This window comes from Diabrotica undecimpunctata, chromosome 2 (assembly GCF_040954645.1).
Source record: "Diabrotica undecimpunctata isolate CICGRU chromosome 2, icDiaUnde3, whole genome shotgun sequence".
Lineage (NCBI taxonomy): Eukaryota > Metazoa > Arthropoda > Insecta > Coleoptera > Chrysomelidae > Diabrotica > Diabrotica undecimpunctata.
In genome coordinates this window covers 116,379,190-116,400,777 of record NC_092804.1, presented here as the reverse complement: position 1 = coordinate 116,400,777, position 21,588 = coordinate 116,379,190, and the positions used below count along the sequence as shown (strand labels likewise).

The window sequence follows — 21,588 nt, the reverse complement described above, 5'->3', positions numbered from 1 at the left end:
GAGCGGCAGTTAACAGGATCCGGATATCCATGATGATTTACAACCTTCGATAGAAGATGGAACATAAAGAAGAAGATAAGCTCTTTATATATGGTGTTGTTGTCATCTTCACATTCCTTTTTGTGAGAATTTGTAACTACTTTTGGTGTTAAGTTGTTGGATACAATAGATACTTAATTTTCGTTAAAACCTTTGTTAGCAGATGTTTTTCTTCCTCAAGTGCATTTTCTTTAGAGCAGGTGTTTTGGGCTCTATCATATATATCTATCGTATGATTTGATAATTCCTTTTTAGATATTTATATTACGTTTTGAGTGATAATTTAAATATCTCTTGGTGTGGGTTGGTTTTCTATAGACTTTGGTTATAATCCTGTACCCTTCTTTGTAATTAAAACATCCATAAAAGGTGTTGAAAGAGTTGTTGATTTCTTTTCGTTGGTAAATTTCATTGATTCTTCTTTACTGTTAATGTCAATCAAACATTGATTTAGTGCTTCTGGTCCAGAAGACTAAATGGAGAACACATCATGTACAAAGCTCCACCTTACTGTGAGTTTTTGGTCATGTTTGAACGCAATGATTCATCCATGAAAAATTTTTCTAATAATGTGTAACGTTATAAACGTCACATCTCTATTAATTTATATTTAAATAAATATTTCATTTTAATTTCTTGATTAATTTATTAATTACTTTAACTTCATTTCTTTTTTTACTATTTTTCTTCCTCTGTCTTTCTTTATTCTCTCTTTCTGTCCCATAGAATAAATATTCGACCTCTCTTTTTCTGTCCGGTAGACTAGATATTCTGTTCCATGTTGACAAAAGCTATTTCTGTCATAGGCTTACGTCCTATGTCATCTGTGCTAACTTCATTTCAATCTCCCACTTAGTTTCTGTCAGTCTTTCTAACGTAGTGGGAATATAATTGTTTGCCTCTTTTTGAAATTTATAAAAGAGGACAAACATTATTATAAGCCTCATTTTATGGTCTACAAAATTCTCTTGGGGTAAGTACTTTCATCGTAATCTTTGATCTATAATTCTTACAACGTTTTCGATATTCATAACCTTACTTCTTTCGAATCCACGCTTCTTGAATTGATTATGATTTTTTTTTTAATTTTGTGCAGTAGAAATCTTAACAGAATTTAACTAAGTGTAATAATAATTCTATTTCATTTTATCCTTGCCATCTGCTATTTGTTTCATTTTAATTTTTGTAAAATGGCAAGGAAGTTAAACTCCTTTTCATGTGTCTAATGCAAATTGTTGTTGAATTTTTAGTTTATTGGGGAAATTGGGTTTAAAAACATTCCAATTTTATTGACCAGTGTGAAAATTTATTGACCACGTTCGACTTCATTTGCTGGATTAATCAAATCATGAATATTTATTAACCATTGGAGGACCTAACCTTTATTGACCATTGGAGGACTTAATATCTACAACACACAAGCAGCCCATTGAAGTCATAAGTATCAATAATTATTGTTAAGCTTTGACAGGGTGGATTATTGTTTGTTTTTTATTCTTTTTAATAAATATGTTTAGTTAAAATTTGTCTTATTTGCTATCAGCTAAGAGTTCAGGTTCAATCCCTAGTTTAAGACAAGACGAACTCACACTTGATATACTGAGCTAGGCAAGGCATAGACGTAAACTTCCATGGTTGATTGAGGTATTATTTTTATAATAGTATTTCAATTCTCTTTGGTAGTCTTATCGTTACAAATGTTGACAAACACTTACAGTTGTAAGTGTTTCAGTTGAAACGATAAGAAAAAGATTTTGTACCCAAGGACTATATAGCAACAGACAATTACGGGTTTCCCAGTTATCCAGGCAGCTCAAGATTGGTTGCCTAAATTGGTGTCTTTAACACCAACACTGGAACATTGGAAATTGGCAAAATGTGCTATTTTCAGACGAATCCAGGATTAGGGAAAAATCAGATGACCGAAGAATCTGTATACTTAGAAAACGAGGAAGACAAGCAAAAACGGACATTGTTAGATCTATTCACATATACAAAGGAGGAAGTGTTATGTTCTGAGGAGGCGTTATCATCAGTAAAAAGACTCCTTTAATTTCCATCCAACCAACTTTGACAGCTCGAGGGTATGTTGATTTGGTTCCAGAACCTGTAGTTAGGTTACGAAGAGGTGCAATGGGAGAAAATTTAATTTTCATGCATGATAATGTGCCTCAACATACCAGCAGAGTGACTACAGCTTTTCTTAAAGCAGAAGATATCACTGTTCTGGAGTGGCCTGCTTGCTCACCTGAATTTAACCCTATAGAGAAATTATGGGATATGCTTAAAAGAAGAAGTAGAGCTCACCGGGATAATCTAAAAAACACTACACAGCTAGTACAATCTGCTCTTGAACTCTTGAAGAATGGAACAACTTACCACAACAAAATATTGACAATTTGTCTAGGAGCATGCCCACGCGAATTAAAGTTTGCGTAACGGATAGGGGTGGTTGCACTGACTACTAAAAAAAAAACAAATAAATAAAAACAATTTAAACATTAATCGTTTTACATTAAAATTTTATGTTATTGATTTTAAAACAAGTGGTTTCAGTTTATTATTTCAAGAGTTTACCGTTTTCTTTAATTTTTTATGTGTTGGTGACTTAATTGCTTTAAAATAAATATTCTTTAACTTTGTATGTTAGCTTTTTTTTTAATTTAACGTGCTTGTGACAGCTGTAAGCAAATGAAGGTGGGGTGGTGGAGAGATATCACTAGCTGCAGACGTTCTAAGCGTGGATAATATCCGTCGCAATTCCATTGAATTATAGTGCATATAAAAGTTATACATTAAGGCAGGTCGGTTTTGTCTAAGGATGGGTCACTGTCATTAGAGCTAACAGATGCAAGACTAACAGTGTCAATAACATCATTTAGATTCATATTAGCCTTAATTTTTTTTTGTAGGCGAGTTATACGATTTTTAAGTGATCTATCAGAGATATTATGGTAGATTTGTTTAAGGTCATCAAGAAGGGCGTTAATGTTCGTAGTAAATTGGTATGCTTCAGCTAAGGGGTCATGACAGTCGAAAGAATTTTCCAAGAAAGCAATTAGTAGTAGCGAGTTAATTGAAAAGGATGATGGGTTTGCTGCTATAAGATTTTCTATGATTAAGCGGGCAGACGGGCTGATAATGGCTGATGGTTTTGTATCTTTGGTTTTCGATTTTTTGTAGGGGCTGATTTGGGGGCCCGGAAGAAGTTGTCATCGAGGGAATGTGGATCGATTGTAGTGTGAGTAGTGGGATCTGAAATGGCAATTACAGGGAGAGAATCGAGGCTTGAGTCAGTTGAATGGGCTCTTTTGAGGAGGGCGATAGTAGGAGGTGTAGGTTGAGGTTGATCTAAAGGTAGAGGTGTGATGTTAGATAAATTGTCGGAGGCAGAATTTGGGGCAGAAGTGTGAGAGGTGCCGGAAGGTGCGGTGGGGCTATTGTTGGCGGATTCATTAGGTACTTTGGCGAAACGGGGGTGGGTAGTGGTATCCGGTGGGTTTTGGCAGGTTTCAGTCGTATGTCCGGCTTTTTGGCAAAGAAAACATTCTAGTTTGTCTGATGTAACGAAGATTCGGAAGGAAGTGTTTTCAAAATGTATTAATACGGAGGTTTGTATTTCGAAATTTTCTTTATCTGGTATTACGTAGATAGACCGTCTAAAACTTAATATATGGGAATAATCTTCATCGGGTGAGCCTGTACGAATCTGAGATACAAGTGAAGCTAGTTGCAGACCAAGTTCGTTTTTTAATGCCTGCTCGATAAGTTGATTTGGAATCGATGGACATACCTTAGATATTAACAATCTTTTAGTTGGAGAAATTAGTCTGCGGATGTGGACGATTTCATTTTTAACGGAAACGGTGGGATTGTTTTTAAGAAGAATATCGACGCCAGAAATAGAAGCAAGAAGGATGCAAATGCGTTGGTTGGATATGCGGGAAGCGTGGGTAATGCGCTTTGGTGTTACGATTTTACCGATCGCCTTAATGTAATCGAAGAGAGCTGTATCCGGAAGAGCATTTAATACTATCGCTTGCTTTCTGCTAGGATATGATGTGGTCGCCGGTGTAGGTTTTGTTGTTTTTGATGTGGTAACAGCTGCGTAGCTTGGAGCGGGGGGTTGAAGATGCATTTTTAAATATTCTGGATGCCAAAATATTTAATGAAAATCAGGCGCAATGCCTGGCCTATTTATTGTGTTTGTATCAATTATAAAGTTTACATACCAAGTTGTTTTACAAAAAACTTTTCACTTTCAATAATTACTTGATAACAAATCACATTAACTGAAGTTTTTTTATTAGAAATACTATTAGAAGCTTCTGAGCTTCTGTTGAGCTGAGAAATGGCTTCTGTTTTTATTTATTCACTATTTACACGTTTAAACTTGTAGAAATAATCGTTTAGATATTTAAATTTTCAAGACAAAACTTGTAGATGTGACTGAGTTTTTTTTTTTTTTAAATTCGTCTAAAATAATAAGAAATATCAAATGATTCCGTATAAGTGGGGTTGTGTATACCTGTATTAATTTTATTTGTGTATGTCAAAGTTTAAATTAACGAATTTAAACTCATATTTTCTTGGAAAACCTAATTTTTTTTAAGATGTAAAAAGCCCTTACCTCTAAGATAAACAGTCAGTGTTAATTTTAAACAACATCTTATTTATTGACTTTACTATTATAAAGTAGTAAATCAGATAAAACGAATAGATCTTTAATATTGGGGTACCTATTGTCAACAAAATTAACAACAAGTTATAGCTATATTGCCCAATTTTTTATATTTTGTTTTAAGATTTTGCATTTCAAAATTAATATCTTATTTGAACTATTATATTGTAATTATAATGTAATTGTTATTTAATTGGAAAATAATGTAGTAATATGTATTTTTTTAGAGCCACAACTACTTGGTGGTCTCTGAAACAATGGTAGAAACGGAACTGTCTTGTGAAATTACGCGAAGCCAGCATGAAGAAATCAAAGTTGCACGCGAAAACGGTAAGTTCACATATTCTGTCACTTTTACAAAAAAGTTAAATCAGCCCTGCAAGAACTTTAAAATTGATTTAGATAATTGGCCACGCACGATTTTTTAAATCAAAATTGTTTTAGCTTTAAGCTTTAATGCCAGCCAAACATGATTCATACAACGTATCCTCCTCTAAACTCTCATACACAGTACCTATAAAACTTTTATATATCTGTAGGCATGTATCATTCCTAAAAATTATACATGAAATCAATTTAAGAAAAAAGTGTAAATAGATGCGCATATTACATATATGTTTATAATTATACAAATAGTTTAATAATTATTTTGACGCACGTTCCGGGAAATTATATTCTAACAAATGTCATTTCGAAAGACCAAATTACATATGTAAATATAAACTATAGTAGTAAAATAAATATATATCACATATGGCTGAGAGGTACGCTACATGTTCACAAACAACAAATTACATTGACATAATAAAAAAAATTATAACTAATGCAAGCATAAGACTTGTCTTTAACCATAAGAAAAACCATTATTTCGACGACGTTTCGGCAAGGTCGCACTTGCCGTCGTCAAGTCAGATAGTGACGCTTCTTGCTGATGCTTGAAGTACACTACTTCAAAATTCAAAATTATTCAACGTAGAGTCAAACCCGGAAACCCGCAGAAAACATATACATATATATATATATATATATATATATATATATATATATATATATATATATATATATATATATATATGTATGTATATATAATGTATAAATATGTTTTGGATGGGTTGGAGTGAATAAAAGGGGCTATTAGGTAACTATTTTTTATCTCGAGCTTTCAATTGTGTTGAGTACAAGGAATGGTAGAGAATCTACCTCTTCCTCAACTGTATATGTTGATTACGATTGTTGAAAATGTTAACTGTTTCATGAATTTTGTGTTTAGGAAGTGCCAAATTAGAATGGGTGAAAGACTAGATCCTATAGGACTACCAAACATTTGTGGTATTCATGGTTCAGAAAACCCATGTGTAGTAATAGATTTATAAGGTATTACTCACATCATCGAAACAAGATGAAAATGAACCCTATAACAGGATTAAAAGAACGTGTTTTAAGGCTTTCTCATCCAGATTATTTACAAGAAGATCTACAATTGTTAAAAAATATTTTAATTGAGAACTCTTATCCTCCAGATATGCTCCATAGGATGTTTTTTTCTAATATTGTTAATATAAATATCTTAACACCATTTTTTGCTAAATCTCAGAACATTTTATCCAACAATCAGAACATCTGTTATGTAAAATATCACATTTTAATTTAATTTTTCATATTACTTGTTACATTTTTTTCTGACATTTATTAATGATGAATAAATCTTCTTTTTATATTACTAAATAAAAAAGAATTTTTAAACAAAATGTTAGTTTTTGGCCATATAATTGTCAAAAATGAAAATTGTAAGTTGGCATTCATGACATTGAGGCTTATTTTGTAATTGGTTGCTATTCTAACTTATTTATAAATTCAATTGTTTTTGTGTTAAAAAAGTTTTTCAAAATTAGGTTACTAAGTTTAAGAGAAGCATTTATTAGATAAGCTAATTGAAGCAATTGAAAGCTCGAGATAAAAAATAGTTACCTAATAGCCCCTTTTATTGACTCCAACCCATCCAAAATATATTTATATATTTTTTCCAAACGAGTCACAAGTACTTCTTTTATCTTACTATATATATATATATATATATATATATATATATATATATATATATATATATATATACATATACATATATATATATATTTTCTCCCAGCGTATGAAGTGAGCCACATATCAAAAGAAACTGCGGTTGAAGTGAGGTCCTGTACAAAGTGAGGTCCAGTATATGGACCTCACTTAGTCAATCAATGTAAGACTTTTTCGTAGGCATGTACTGATAGCAAAAACTGTTTTTTTACAAAAAAAAGTGGGACCTCATTTTGTATGGTCCACATCAATTTTTAGTTCAAAGATTTTCCGCATAGAGGCGCTGACTTTGGCGTATATTTTCTAACCATGTATATTATATGCCCTGTTGAATAACTTACGATACACATAGTGAGGACCATACAACTGGCAACATCTGTTCAACCCATTTTAAAACAGTGGATCGTCGCATAAATTCAAATAGTACAAAAATGTATAATACTTTAATCCTTTTTGAGAGCGTAGGCGCAAAATTTCGGTCGAATTCTTTTTAACCGCATTTATTTTTTTCGAATCGTGAGAAAACTAATAGATATTTTTTAAAAATTTAAACGCAGAATAAAAGACTACATTAGTGCCGAGGGCAAAAAGTCCCTTATAATAAACAAGAAGTTTCTTTTGAATGATATATTTAAAATAAAAAATCAGAATAAAATTTTTTCACCTCTGTAACTTATTAAAATAAATATTATAGAAGTTCTCAGGGACTTTCGATCATAGATAATACAGTAATATTTCATTCTGCGTTTAAATTTTTCAAAAATACTTAATAGTTTCCTCAGGATTCGAAAAAAATGAACTCATTTAAAAACATTTCGAGCGAAATTTTGCGCCTGTGTTCTCAGAAAGGCTTAAAATAATATAAATTTTTGTAATCAGTATTTCAAAAGCTTTTAAATAAGGTGTCGCATGATGTACTTTCCTATTTAGAAAATCAAAGCTATGCCTGTCACCTGAAAAGGTATCGCGTAAAGTTCGAAACATTGACGCTATAATATACTATGATTATTTTAAAAATCGACCTGTCCGAGCGTTTTTCTTATGTTCTAAAAATAAATAAGTAATATACAGCATAGTGTTACCAAATAAATACACGTTTTTTGGTTTGATAATTTTGTCCCTGAGGGCCAAAAGTAATTCTATATTTTTAGACATATCTTCTGTAAATAATACAGGAACTCCCCCTCCTCGTTTTCCCTTTATCACTATTCGCTTGAAAGCTTTCATGAGAAATTTCTCACTCTCCCTGATACAACTATCAAATTATGTAGAGGTTTGATTGTTGATATTAGTTGTGTAGCAATGTACGGTCATTCTTTGTAGTTCACCTACTCTTCGTCTGTTCAGTAATATAAGTTGTACATAACAAATTTCCTGAAGTATTCTAAATGGTTTTTCGTTACTTTGATCCTGTTTTAATATGTTTCGGAATTTTTCTCCTTCAATATTCAGATATGATTTTAATAATGTCAGATCTTCAGCTAGAGGAATAAGCGATGGTTTGTTCCATTTTTTTGCTGTAGATCTTCATTTGCAAGAGTAGAGCTCTCATACTGCCATTCTCTTGAAATTAGTTCTTTCAAAACTTTTAATTTTTTCATATTTTCACTTTCTGTGCTACAACTTTTAAGTTGTATACTATAAGATACATCAACGCATTCTTTTAATTGTGTGCCCATGTTAGCAGCTAGTGATGACGCTCCATAACTTTCATTATCAGTATCACATTTAGATATTATTTTGGTACATTTTACTACAGTATCAAAGTTAATTGGATCTAGTGCACCAAGCAAATTTTTTCATTTATTTTCTTCTTTATTTCGGTTAGAAGATATGCCAGTTGTCTTATTTTTCTTGATGAAACTAGTAGGAACTGTTTATCTCGGTGACTTTTCAAATAACGTTCTGTAACAACACAAATTAAATTATCGGTTTTAGCTGTGAAAGATATCATATCTGATCTCATTTTTGGAAATACTTCTTTCCTCAAAATATCACTATTGGAATATGTCGAAAATAAAGATTGTCCTTCTGTTTGAGCATTAATTCTTTCTGTGGTGTCTGTTGTATTATGAGGGCATTTCTTAACACGTTTATAAAGAAATTTTTTTTTATAGAAACCTTTACAAAATTTGCAAGGTAAATAGGATGATATTCTAGCTGGTACTAGTTCTCCCAATAAAGGTTTTCGCACAGGGACAACACGATCATTGGTACAACTTTTTAGAAAATTTCCCTTGCTTCTGAGTTTATTAAAAAGTATTTTTCTTTTTTTACTACCAACTGAACATGACAAAATTTCTTGAACTTCAATCTCGGCTTCATGATGTCTGGTAATATGTCGAGAAAATTTAAGAACTTCTGTATCGCAAAAAAATCAACAGTCTTTTTTATTACATACTCTTTTTTCTTTTGATCTTATTACCTAAAAAAATGGTAAACAGAAAATGTTTTTGATAAATAATAAACATTAAGCATTTTAGAAACTTGTAAAATATTTATGCAAAAAGTTAATTGTATTGTACAGGGTGAGTCAAATTAGATGCAAAGTATGTGGATCTCGTAAACGGTAAAACATAGGAAGAAGGTTAAACTAGGCCAAAGTTGCGTAATCAAAAGCACACTAATTTGACACTACAAAATCAAGGATATCTTAAGCCGTTTTGAAAAAATTCGCAAAAACCAAAATTTTGCAATTCGGTTTTTATTTATTTTTGGAGTTATTAACAGACTAGGAACAAAATTAATAACACTTTTTCATTTTCGTTTCTAATGCTCTATTAAACTGTTATAAAAAATTTTATATCCCACGTTTCGTCTTTTTGGAACCATCATCAACTTCATTTTTTCCAATAGTACTAAATTCAGTTTTCTGCAGATTTGATATTATCTTTTTATTAGAAATTCAACGATATATAAAACTTTATTGCTAGACAACGTTTCGACGCCATAACACTTTATGGCTATAAGGACTTTATAGTAGACCTTATTTAGTGAAAAAAAGTTTATATAAATATAGGTTGTATAATGCTTTTTTTCTGAGATACAAGGTCATAAAGTATAAATATTTTTTTAGTTTTTTGCAAATATCTCAAAAATGATATCTACAATTGACCAATTTTACAACTATTAAAACGGCATCCAAACTTATCTAAAATACAAATAAACTCATCTTATTATCAATCAATGGCGGGCATTGGGGTTACTAGTTGCACAATTTTAAATAGAACTTCTACGCCACTGCATATTTGGCAACATTTCTAAATTTTATTAAATTCTCAATCAATTTTACATAAAAAATGCATGTTGTGAAAATGTCGTATCTCTTTTAGTTTTTGAGAAAAACAGCAGTTGCAGATACTTTTTTAAATGTAAAAATTTATCTTTTTTAATATTTGCTGTTGGTAAAAGTTAATAGTAAAAATAATATTAAAAATATTAAATTTTGTACAAAATGTTATTATTCATCAATAAGAATATTATGATTTTTACTAATAATTTCTATCAACAGCCAATATTAAAAACGATAAATTTTAGCATTTAAAAAAAAACACTGCAAAGAATGATTAACTGTTGTTTTTCTCAAAAACTAAAAAGATACGACTTTAATACGATTTACGATTTTAATAACAGGAACTTTTTATGTAAAATTGATCGAGCATTTAAAAAAAATATAGAAATGTTGCCAAATATGCAGTGGCCTAGGAGTTCTATTACATAAATAAAAAGCAGACAACCCCTATTCCCTATTTAAAAATAAGAGGTGGGGGAAGTGGAACGGTGTGGTTTGAAAAATGACAGATGTATTTACCGTAAGAATGTGTCCGCCTTAGATCAAAAATGGACATGTTTCGTTATTTCCTTAAAATATAATAAATACTGCCAAATATCGAAGTGGACTGTTTTCCTTGGCCCACAATGTAACACATAATAATGCAATATAAATTTCGAATTCCTGAACTATCACTGCATCCTCCATTTTAATTATTATTTTTCTCAACTAATGCCATTTTCAAAATTCTTGATTTCCTATCCATCTTTAATGTAAATTATTGAAAAATATAAAACTATTTCTTTGCGCTAGTCTCCGACAAGTCTACCGTGATTTAATGCTTAGGTACTAAAATGTTATAAAATTAACAAACAGTACGAGCAAGAACACAGCGAAATCCTTCTTATAACTACAAGTGACTGAAACATCAAAACAATAATTCTTACTGTGTTATACAGAAAAAGGCGGTGGAAACCACTAATCTCATATTTATCGACAACACTGTATGGTCCTCACTTGATGAGCTGTAAGGAAATATACACGTAAAGTTGTCCTCATTTTGTGTGCATAACTAAAAAATATATACAGTCTCACTTTAACAGCTGCGTATAATGGCCTCACTTGGGTGGCAATATACTTGAACAGTATGGGACACATACACGTAATTTTTTTTGTGTATATTGGTCATTTTTTAATTGCTATTTACTTGTCAAGGTCACTATGAAGAGTTGAAACGATTATGTCTACGTTTTCTGCCGGTCCTCACTAAGTGCGTGTATTGTCAGGACCTCACTTTGATATCTGTGCATAATTATATATATATATATATATATATATATATACATATACATATATATATATATATATATATATATATACATATACATATATATATATATATATATATATATATATATATATATATATATATATATATATATATATATATATATATATAGTAAGAGTATATTGATCCATAATTTATTTCACTCTTATTGCGTTTTGCCCTTCTTAATAAGGTTGAAAATGCAATTAGCACATCGTAAATACTCTAATACGTCGTAATACCCAACAGTTCTCTTACTTAGTGTGAAAATTAGATATTAAAATTACAAATCACTTGTCAACGTTATACATCCGAGACGGGTGCAGATGCATTTAATTTGCAGCTAGATTGCATAAATCAATTTTCCAGTTCCATTTCATAAATTATCTGCCATATCCCGTATATATCACGTATATCTGACATGTATACTTCAACCATAAGAATTGCAACACTGTGGAATTCTTAACATAGAGTTTGATATAAATTTGCATAATGTATTGCTGGATATTCAAATTTTGTTTTAGTCTGTGATGCTCTATTATATAGAGATACCTATGATGATATATTTGTAGAAGTTACAACGTTGTAGAAGTTACAGCAATACCAAATCTAAACTTATAATTTTTAATAAAAGTTACAAAGATAAGCTGGCATCTTGTTTTGCATAATATTATATATTTATACGAAATAAGAATTTATATAGCAGCAATATTATCGGACGTTCTTTATTTACAGTCTATTCCATCAATGATTGACTTAAACTACACTTATTAGTAAATTCTCCTGATATTTAAAATTTAAAATACTGTGAAAAATAAAATGAAAATGCAATTTTATGGTATGTTCTGTATTCAATACATTTATATCACAAGCTTGTCTGTTTGTTTCTCGTTGTAGAGATATTCATTTTATTTTTATATAAGCTAACAGAAATTTTTAATTTCTTTATCTGCCACCTTCTCTTTTTACTTGCCCAAGTTCCCTTTCTTTTACCACTTCTATTTATCATAACTTTTACTCCTTTTTTTAAGTAAGTTTTACACAAATTGCAGAAACAAAGACTTTTTTGATATTATGTTAAACTGATGCTGAAGTTCGGTTTATTTAAACAAAAACTTCTGTGTGAAAATCATGTGATTTACCATTTTTTCTCTTCCTTTGCCATATTCATCATCTGTGCTAATTTGGTATTCTGAGCATTTTTGTTATTTAGCTCTTGAAAATGATTGTAAACACAATTGAAAGCTTGAGTATAACGAATAATAGCTAAATAATAGAATAAATAGCCCCTTTTTATTGACCCCAACGTATCCAAACATATTATATATATATATATATATATATATATATATATATATATATATATATATATATATATATATATATATATATATATATTATTGTGATATTTAAAGTCTTGGTGCGCCAAGCAATAATTAGCTAATTAATTTTTTTGATTCATTAAAATTATTTAAATGATATGATTATGACTCTATCACAATTTTTAATTCTTTTATCTCAGGGTTAAATTCGTGCTTCAATATCTATGCTATTACATGTGAAAGGTAAGGTCCAGAGAATACCGGAATAATAAAAAACACATATGATCTAACACTATATATTGAAATAAAAATAATGAAATAATTCACACTCAAAAGTTTTCAATAAACAAATCTCATATAATGATTCTCAAAATTTTTGTTCTACGTACGTGAACAATCAAAATTAATGGTACAAACAATATTAATTGAAATCTCAAAATTCCGAACTATTCTAACTCTCCTAATCAAAATATTTATATCCTTTCTAAATTAAGTGTAAAAATTGTGTTATCAATAAAAGAAAGAAACGCAGAAAACAAAATATCTCTCTCTGATGATGAGTGGTCCAAATCCTTGTTCCTTGTAGACTATATTATCTCCTCTCAACTGCTCCCTATGTAATCAGCAATCTTACACAGATTGTTGCAAGTATATCGTCCTTAATGATCTCCTTCAAAAGCACAAATCATTCAAATTATGATAGCCTTTCTCCTCTCGATAAACTGAATCTCTCGTTGGCCCGAGTGAAAAATGACTCTTGGAATATCTTCTCTTTACGATAAACTGAATCTCTCGTTGGCCTGAACAGTGACTCTTGGAATATAAGTAGAGAAATATGACTTACAAAATTTTGCTGCTTCAGCTTCTGTCAGATACACTAACTCCACAAAAACTCACTAACATTCAACACTACTGCTTGCTACATTTCAGGAACCGCCAGAGAACAATCCCTGTTCCTCTTACAGATTTGGAAAACCAACTGATTCTATCTTTTCTCTCTCCTCAATCTCGCTAAACTTTTTCCTACATACTTATCCAACCTTTTTCAATCTCCGCCAATCAAAACTCGTCACAATTCCCCCATTTTTTCATTTCGATAACAAACAAATTTTTACCTATAATTATAAAATTTCCTAAAACTTATTTACAAATAATATTTTCTATAATTCTTAAAACTAACAAAAACCACTTTCTAAAATCTCTTCTATTTGTCTCTAATCACTGCATTAATGTATTTTGGAAAACCCCGTTCAATTGTCTTTTTGTTTTCACTTAAAATTATGCGGGTCACTCAAGTATAACAAAGAAATAATTTATGCAAAGCTTATATTTTGTTTAGTACAGGTAATTCAAGAAATTAATAACTCTCCTTCTTCGAAATGTTTGTTGGATATTATCCTACTTATCTGAATTATTTTAATGTTATTGAATTTTGAAATATTTTTAAACAAACCAATATTTTTCTCGATTTTACATATCATAACAAATCCCCGCCATGTGATCTGCCGAAAACTCTTTGTTAAATTTTAAAAATGACAAAAGTTTTCTAGGATCAAATTATTTCACTATGTTATTAAAATCTATTCATGATACTGACAAATGTCGTGAATGTTAAAATACCCCGTATATTGCCTGTCTTTATACGGGATTGGATATATTTTCGTTTTAAATTTTTCCAAGTATTTTCCCTTAAAAGAAAGTTCATAATTTTTAACCACTTGATTTACTTTATTAACAAAATCTCCATGGTTTCCTAAAATCTTCTCTATTTCCTTCTCCATGTTTTTTCCACAATTTATTTTTCTTTCATCCACCTTTTGTTCACATGTGTTCACTGTCCATAATACTTCTTCACAAAATTCTGGATTCTCGTCCATCAGTGCCATTTTTTCTTCTGTTTTCTTTTTATCCTCTAATTCCCTTTGGTATTCCGAGCACCATGTTTCTATTCCTTTTATTTCTCTGATGATACCTTCTTTTTCTTCCTGCTTCCATTCTGTTTTATCGTCGGTTGCCAACAATTCTTCTGTACCTTCTATTTCCTGTTTTTCTCTGGTCTCCATCTTATTTTCCTGCTTTCTTTTCGAACTCTTCTTCTTTTTCTTCCTTCTCTTTTTCTTTTCTGTTAGATCTTGTTCTTGTACTTTCGGTTTATCCTCTACCGTCATATCGATTTCTTTGCGTTTTTCCTGTGCATTGATCCTTCCAGAATTTGTTTTCCTATCTGTTTGCTTTTCTTCTCCTGTGTTGTCTGGTTCTGCTCTGATTTCCAGTTTATTTTCCGAAAAATTTATGGTGATATCTTTTTTCCTCAATTCATCAATTCCCGCTATCATATCATGATTTAAATCTTCAATCACCACACATTTCATAATATGGAATTTGTTTCCCACTCTTATCTGTACTCCCAAGCCTTCGTTTACTGTCGTCAAATTTCTATTGTTTGCACCCACTAAATCAACCCTAGGAATCTTATACACACATCTGTCCAAATTTAATTCTTTTACTAGTTTTTTATTGATTAGCGATATCTCCGATCCAGAATCAATCACAATTTTAATCGCTTTATGTTTTATAAATGCATCTAAAAATATTAGATTAGAATTAGAAATTTGTCTGTCGTTTCCTATTGCTACATGATTCATCTCCCTTCTATTTTGTTGTTGGAAGCTCTGGTTATTTCTATCGTCCCTTTGTTCGTTAGTATTCCTATTCGGAGGATTTTGTGCATCTCTATTCCTGTTGTGATTTTCATATGTTCTCTGTTGTGTGTCATTCCTGTTATCGTAATTTTGTTGTCTATTGTAATTATTGTAATTTCTCGGTCTATATTCGTTTGTTGATCTGGGATGTCGGTTTCTCTGGTCATAATTTGATGAATACCTTCTTTCCGGTCCATTATATTGGTCATGTTGTCTTCTATTTCTCATTTCTTTTCTTTTCGCTTCTTTTAATTGAAGGAATTGGCACAAACTATCAATATCTTGATAGTTTCTCAAAATCACGTGATCTTCCAACGTTTCCTCAAAATGTCTGCTGATCATTTCTACCAGCTGTTCGGTAGAATATTTGTATTCTAGATATTTTGAGTTGTTATATATCTGCAAAGCATATCTTTCCTCAGATATTCCCATTTTTTCGTGATATTTTCCATTCTGTAGCTCTTGGTTGATTTCTCTCTGTTTATTTTTCCCCCAGAAATAGTTGAGAAATTTATTTTCAAAATCTGTCCAATTTTCAAACTCATCTTCCTTGCTTTCATACCATAACGCTGCTCCTTCTTTCAAATGGTTTCTAATTGTTTCTTTGCAATCGTCAAAATATCTAATATGTTGTAATTTGGTTTTCAAATTTTTGACAAACGGTACTGGGTGTGTTTTCCGAATATCCCCGCCAAATTGTATTTTCGCCTCGCTTGTTCCATGGATGATAACTTCTTTTCTCTCTACCCCTCTTAGTTCAATTTCTGCCATTTGTTTTTCATTTTGCTTTAATCTTCTTTCTACTTCCTTCCTGTCTTCTTGTAGCGCATTTTCAAATTTTATTTCTAATCCCTCCAAATTATCTTTAATTCTCATTTCTTGTTCTTTCATATTATTTTTAATTTCATTAATCTCTTCTATTTGTTGTATCAGTTCTTTCTTTATCCCCTCAACACATCCTTTAATTTCCTGTTCATAGTTTTCCAAACGCTGCTCTATATTTCTGTTATTTAGTTCTATTGTTTGTTTTGTTTCTTGTATTGTTTGTTTTGTTTCATCCATTTTTTGTGACTGGAGTTGCATTATTTGTAATATTTTATCTATTCCTGATAGTTCTTTTCTCTCCTCAACTATTGTCACATTTCCTTCATTATCCGATACTTCTTCCAAAATTGTTTCATCTTCTCTGTTATCCTCCTTCCTTTCCTGCATTTTACTTTGTCTCCTTGTGACAGACATGTTGTTACTTTTTGTTATTGTTTTTGTCCCCGCCAAATGTGAAATTTTACCACACTCTATATGTTTCAGAACACGACAATATTTCTTCCCAAATGTATTAAATTTTCACGACAAATAACAAATATGCAATCAGTAAAATTCAAATAATTCAAAATAAATATCAAATGTACGATTGGTAAAGAAAATAAAATCAAATAATTCAATAGCAGTAAATATCCACTAACTACGATCAATCAATAAATCAAATTTATATTCCCTGGAAAAATTGTCAAAATACTTTCAAATTCAAATTCCCTCCATGTTATATGTTTTTATCTCTGGATCACCTGTACTTATTCCAGATCTCTTTCCCTTCCTTCAAATGTAAAGCTGCGATATTTTCAAGCCCCACGTTTTGGAAGCCAGTTATTGTGATATTTAAAGTCTTGGTGCGCCAAGCAATAATTAGCTAATTAATTTTTTTGATTCATTAAAATTATTTAAATGATATGATTATGACTCTATCACAATTTTTAATTCTTTTATCTCAGGGTTAAATTCGTGCTTCAATATCTATGCTATTACATGTGAAAGGTAAGGTCCAGAGAATACCGGAATAATAAAAAACACATATGATCTAACACTATATATTGAAATAAAAATAATGAAATAATTCACACTCAAAAGTTTTCAATAAACAAATCTCATATAATGATTCTCAAAATTTTTGTTCTACGTACGTGAACAATCAAAATTAATGGTACAAACAATATTAATTGAAATCTCAAAATTCCGAACTATTCTAACTCTCCTAATCAAAATATTTATATCCTTTCTAAATTAAGTGTAAAAATTGTGTTATCAATAAAAGAAAGAAACGCAGAAAACAAAATATCTCTCTCTGATGATGAGTGGTCCAAATCCTTGTTCCTTGTAGACTATATTATCTCCTCTCAACTGCTCCCTATGTAATCAGCAATCTTACACAGATTGTTGCAAGTATATCGTCCTTAATGATCTCCTTCAAAAGCACAAATCATTCAAATTATGATAGCCTTTCTCCTCTCGATAAACTGAATCTCTCGTTGGCCCGAGTGAAAAATGACTCTTGGAATATCTTCTCTTTACGATAAACTGAATCTCTCGTTGGCCTGAACAGTGACTCTTGGAATATAAGTAGAGAAATATGACTTACAAAATTTTGCTGCTTCAGCTTCTGTCAGATACACTAACTCCACAAAAACTCACTAACATTCAACACTACTGCTTGCTACATTTCAGGAACCGCCAGAGAACAATCCCTGTTCCTCTTACAGATTTGGAAAAACAACTGATTCTATCTTTTCTCTCTCCTCAATCTCGCTAAACTTTTTCCTACATACTTATCCAACCTTTTTCAATCTCCGCCAATCAAAACTCGTCACAATTCCCCCATTTTTTCATTTCGATAACAAACAAATTTTTACCTATAATTATAAAATTTCCTAAAACTTATTTACAAATAATATTTTCTATAATTCTTAAAACTAACAAAAACCACTTTCTAAAATCTCTTCTATTTGTCTCTAATCACTGCATTAATGTATTTTGGAAAACCCCGTTCAATTGTCTTTTTGTTTTCACTTAAAATTATGCGGGTCACTCAAGTATAACAAAGAAATAATTTATGCAAAGCTTATATTTTGTTTAGTACAGGTAATTCAAGAAATTAATAACTCTCCTTCTTCGAAATGTTTGTTGGATATTATCCTACTTATCTGAATTATTTTAATGTTATTGAATTTTGAAATATTTTTAAACAAACCAATATTTTTCTCGATTTTACATATCATAACAATATATATATATATATATATATATATATATATATATATATATATATATATGTAAATACTTTTTTCTTTTTGGGTGTGGTAGTCAATAAAAAATAGAGCTTTGCTAAGGCGTACTATTTATTCTGAATCCAAGCTTTCGGTGGTTTTTTGCCACCTTTATCAAGGTCTACAAAGAAAATTACTATGAAGTAACAAACTGAATGGTGCCAAAAAGGCTGTAAAAAAACTATAAAAAACTTACCCGAATGTAAGATTCGTGGCATAAACAACAACGTTAAATAACATGATAAAACTGAGGTTGCAACTAAACTTAAAAATGTTACTGTTAAAAAACACTTTAAAAATTACTAAAAACGTTACAAGTTAAAAACAAAATGTAAGACGACATGTTGAAAACAGTCGTCGTTGCAGGCTTGATTTCAGTCACATTTCACGAGCAGAAAGAGAAAGTGAGTGGATAATTATTGTTTAAATAGTTTGGAGAAAATACAAAAAACAACTTTGAAAATAACGTCTAACAGAATACTGTTAGTGAATTTTTAGTACTGCCAACTGTATTACCAACTTGAAATTAAGCGGGAAATTAAAAATGTAAATTATAACATAAGCAATCGAAAGAAAATAGTATTTAGTAAATAGGTTTAGAAAAAACAACTCAAAACAAAACAAAACTGAATTAGTAATTGCAGTTTGATCGTAAATATTCAATTAATAATGATATTTCAAAAAAGGAAAGAACCAAAGAAAACTCTGAGATGCAAAATAGCTCAGTCAAAAGTCAATATAAAATTGTAAATTTTGCTAAGATTCTGGATCTCAGATCTCTTATTAAGATTGTTATTATCACTCTTGCTGATATGTACCATCTCTAAGAAAGTTCTCTTGAATTTATTTTTCTCTCTGGCTAATATTTTTACATTGTTGAAATCTATCTTATGGTCTAGATCGATAGTATGCTCTGCCAAAGCACAAGTAGGTTTGTTTAATCTACAATCACTCTTATGAGAAATAATACGGCTAGACAGATTCCTTCCAGTTTCACCAATGTACGTGGATGGACATTCAGTACATTGAATGCAATAAACAACATCTGTAGTCTCTAGAGTGGTTAGGGGTTGTTTTATTTTGCTATACAGCTGACGTATGGTTTTGATGTTCTTGTTAGCTATTTTGATATTCTTAAAGTCTTTAAAAATCTTAGTGAGTTCAACGGTTAGTTTCGGAATATATGGAAGGGCATAAAAATACACACTTGTTGGAGCAGAAATATTTTGTGCTGAGGGCACTGATTGTGACATAGTAAGTATGTTGTTTCTATTAACAAAGGGGACATTAAAAATTAATTTATTTATCAGTCTTAGAGGATATGAATTTTCAACAAAAATATTGCGTAAGAGGTTGAGATCATGTTGGAGATAATCCGGATGAGACAACCTTTTGACACGTTCTTTCATCGCTAGGACTAAATTAGTTTTCATCCTCGGGGGGTGGTAGGAGTGGTAGCTTATGAATCTATTGCTACATATGGGTTTTCTATACCATTGTGTTTTCACAACATTATCCTCACATCTATGCAAACTCATGTCAAGGAAAGGCAAAGATCCCTCCCGCTCCTCCTCGCATGTGAATTGCAAGTGTGGGTTTTGTTGGTTGAAAACATTTAACGTAGAGTGTATGGAGTCTGCAGGTAGTGCCAAGATTAAGTCATCCACATATCTCTTTATGAACGGTATTTCAAAATTGATTTGTTGCAAACTATCTTCAATCAAATCATCTAAGACATAATTGCACAGTATTGGTGAAATACTGGAACCCATTGGAGTACCAAAGACTTGTTTGTAGTAACAGTCATTAAAAATAAAAACATTAGAGTCAAAAACAAAAGAAATGAGTTTTTTGATATTAGCTAAGTTAAGGGTTGTGTGTATTGATATGTCATCCCAGTGTTTCTCAACGCTAACCAATATTGTGTGTAATGGTAAATTAGTGAACAGAGACACTACATCAAAACTAACGAGCTTATAGTTCGTAGGTAATTTAAAGTTATTAATAAAAGAACTGAAACTGAAAGAGTCCTGAATGCAAAACTCGCTGTTATTACTGTACGTTTCTGTGAGAATATTAGTTAAAAAACTTGCTATGGGGCCATTAGGTGTACCTATTGAGGACACTATTGGTCTCATAGACAGAGTAGGTTTATGAATTTTTGGGAGAGCATAAAATCTAGGAGCAATTGCATTGTAAATTTTCAAACTTTTACCAACTGATTGATCTATTTGATTCTCCTTTACCAAATCAGAAACTAGTTTGTTAGCCTTTTGTTGCAAAGTACACACGGGATTATTGTTCAACTTTTTATAATTTATAAAAAGTTGAACAATAATCCCGTGTGTACTTTGCAACAAAAGGCTAACAAACTAGTTTCTGATTTGGTAAAGGAGAATCAAATAGATCAATCAGTTGGTAAAAGTTTGAAAATTTACAATGCAATTGCTCCTAGATTTTATGCTCTCCCAAAAATTCATAAACCTACTCTGTCTATGAGACCAATAGTGTCCTCAATAGGTACACCTAATGGCCCCATAGCAAGTTTTTTAACTAATATTCTCACAGAAACGTACAGTAATAACAGCGAGTTTTGCATTCAGGACTCTTTCAGTTTCAGTTCTTTTATTAATAACTTTAAATTACCTACGAACTATAAGCTCGTTAGTTTTGATGTAGTGTCTCTGTTCACTAATTTACCATTACACACAATATTGGTTAGCGTTGAGAAACACTGGGATGACATATCAATACACACAACCCTTAACTTAGCTAATATCAAAAAACTCATTTCTTTTGTTTTTGACTCTAATGTTTTTATTTTTAATGACTGTTACTACAAACAAGTCTTTGGTACTCCAATGGGTTCCAGTATTTCACCAATACTGTGCAATTATGTCTTAGATGATTTGATTGAAGATAGTTTGCAACAAATCAATTTTGAAATACCGTTCATAAAGAGATATGTGGATGACTTAATCTTGGCACTACCTGCAGACTCCATACACTCTACGTTAAATGTTTTCAACCAACAAAACCCACACTTGCAATTCACATGCGAGGAGGAGCGGG

The 21,588-nt window shown here is 30.9% G+C and overlaps 1 protein-coding gene across 12 annotated transcripts in view; it reads left to right on the top strand.

Moving 5' to 3' along the window:
- The window catches only part of Trpm (transient receptor potential cation channel, subfamily M), an 888,877-nt gene that overhangs the window by 138,794 nt on the left and 728,495 nt on the right, over positions 1-21,588 (top strand). For all 12 annotated transcript variants that reach the window (XR_011950088.1, XM_072523326.1, XM_072523332.1 and 9 more), the window contains exon 2: positions 4,948-5,050. Coding sequence is in view for 11 of the 12 variants with exons in the window: in XM_072523326.1 (XP_072379427.1) it covers positions 5,021-5,050 (30 nt within the window). In the remaining variant the exon portion in view is untranslated. The remainder of the gene's footprint in view (positions 1-4,947; positions 5,051-21,588) is intronic.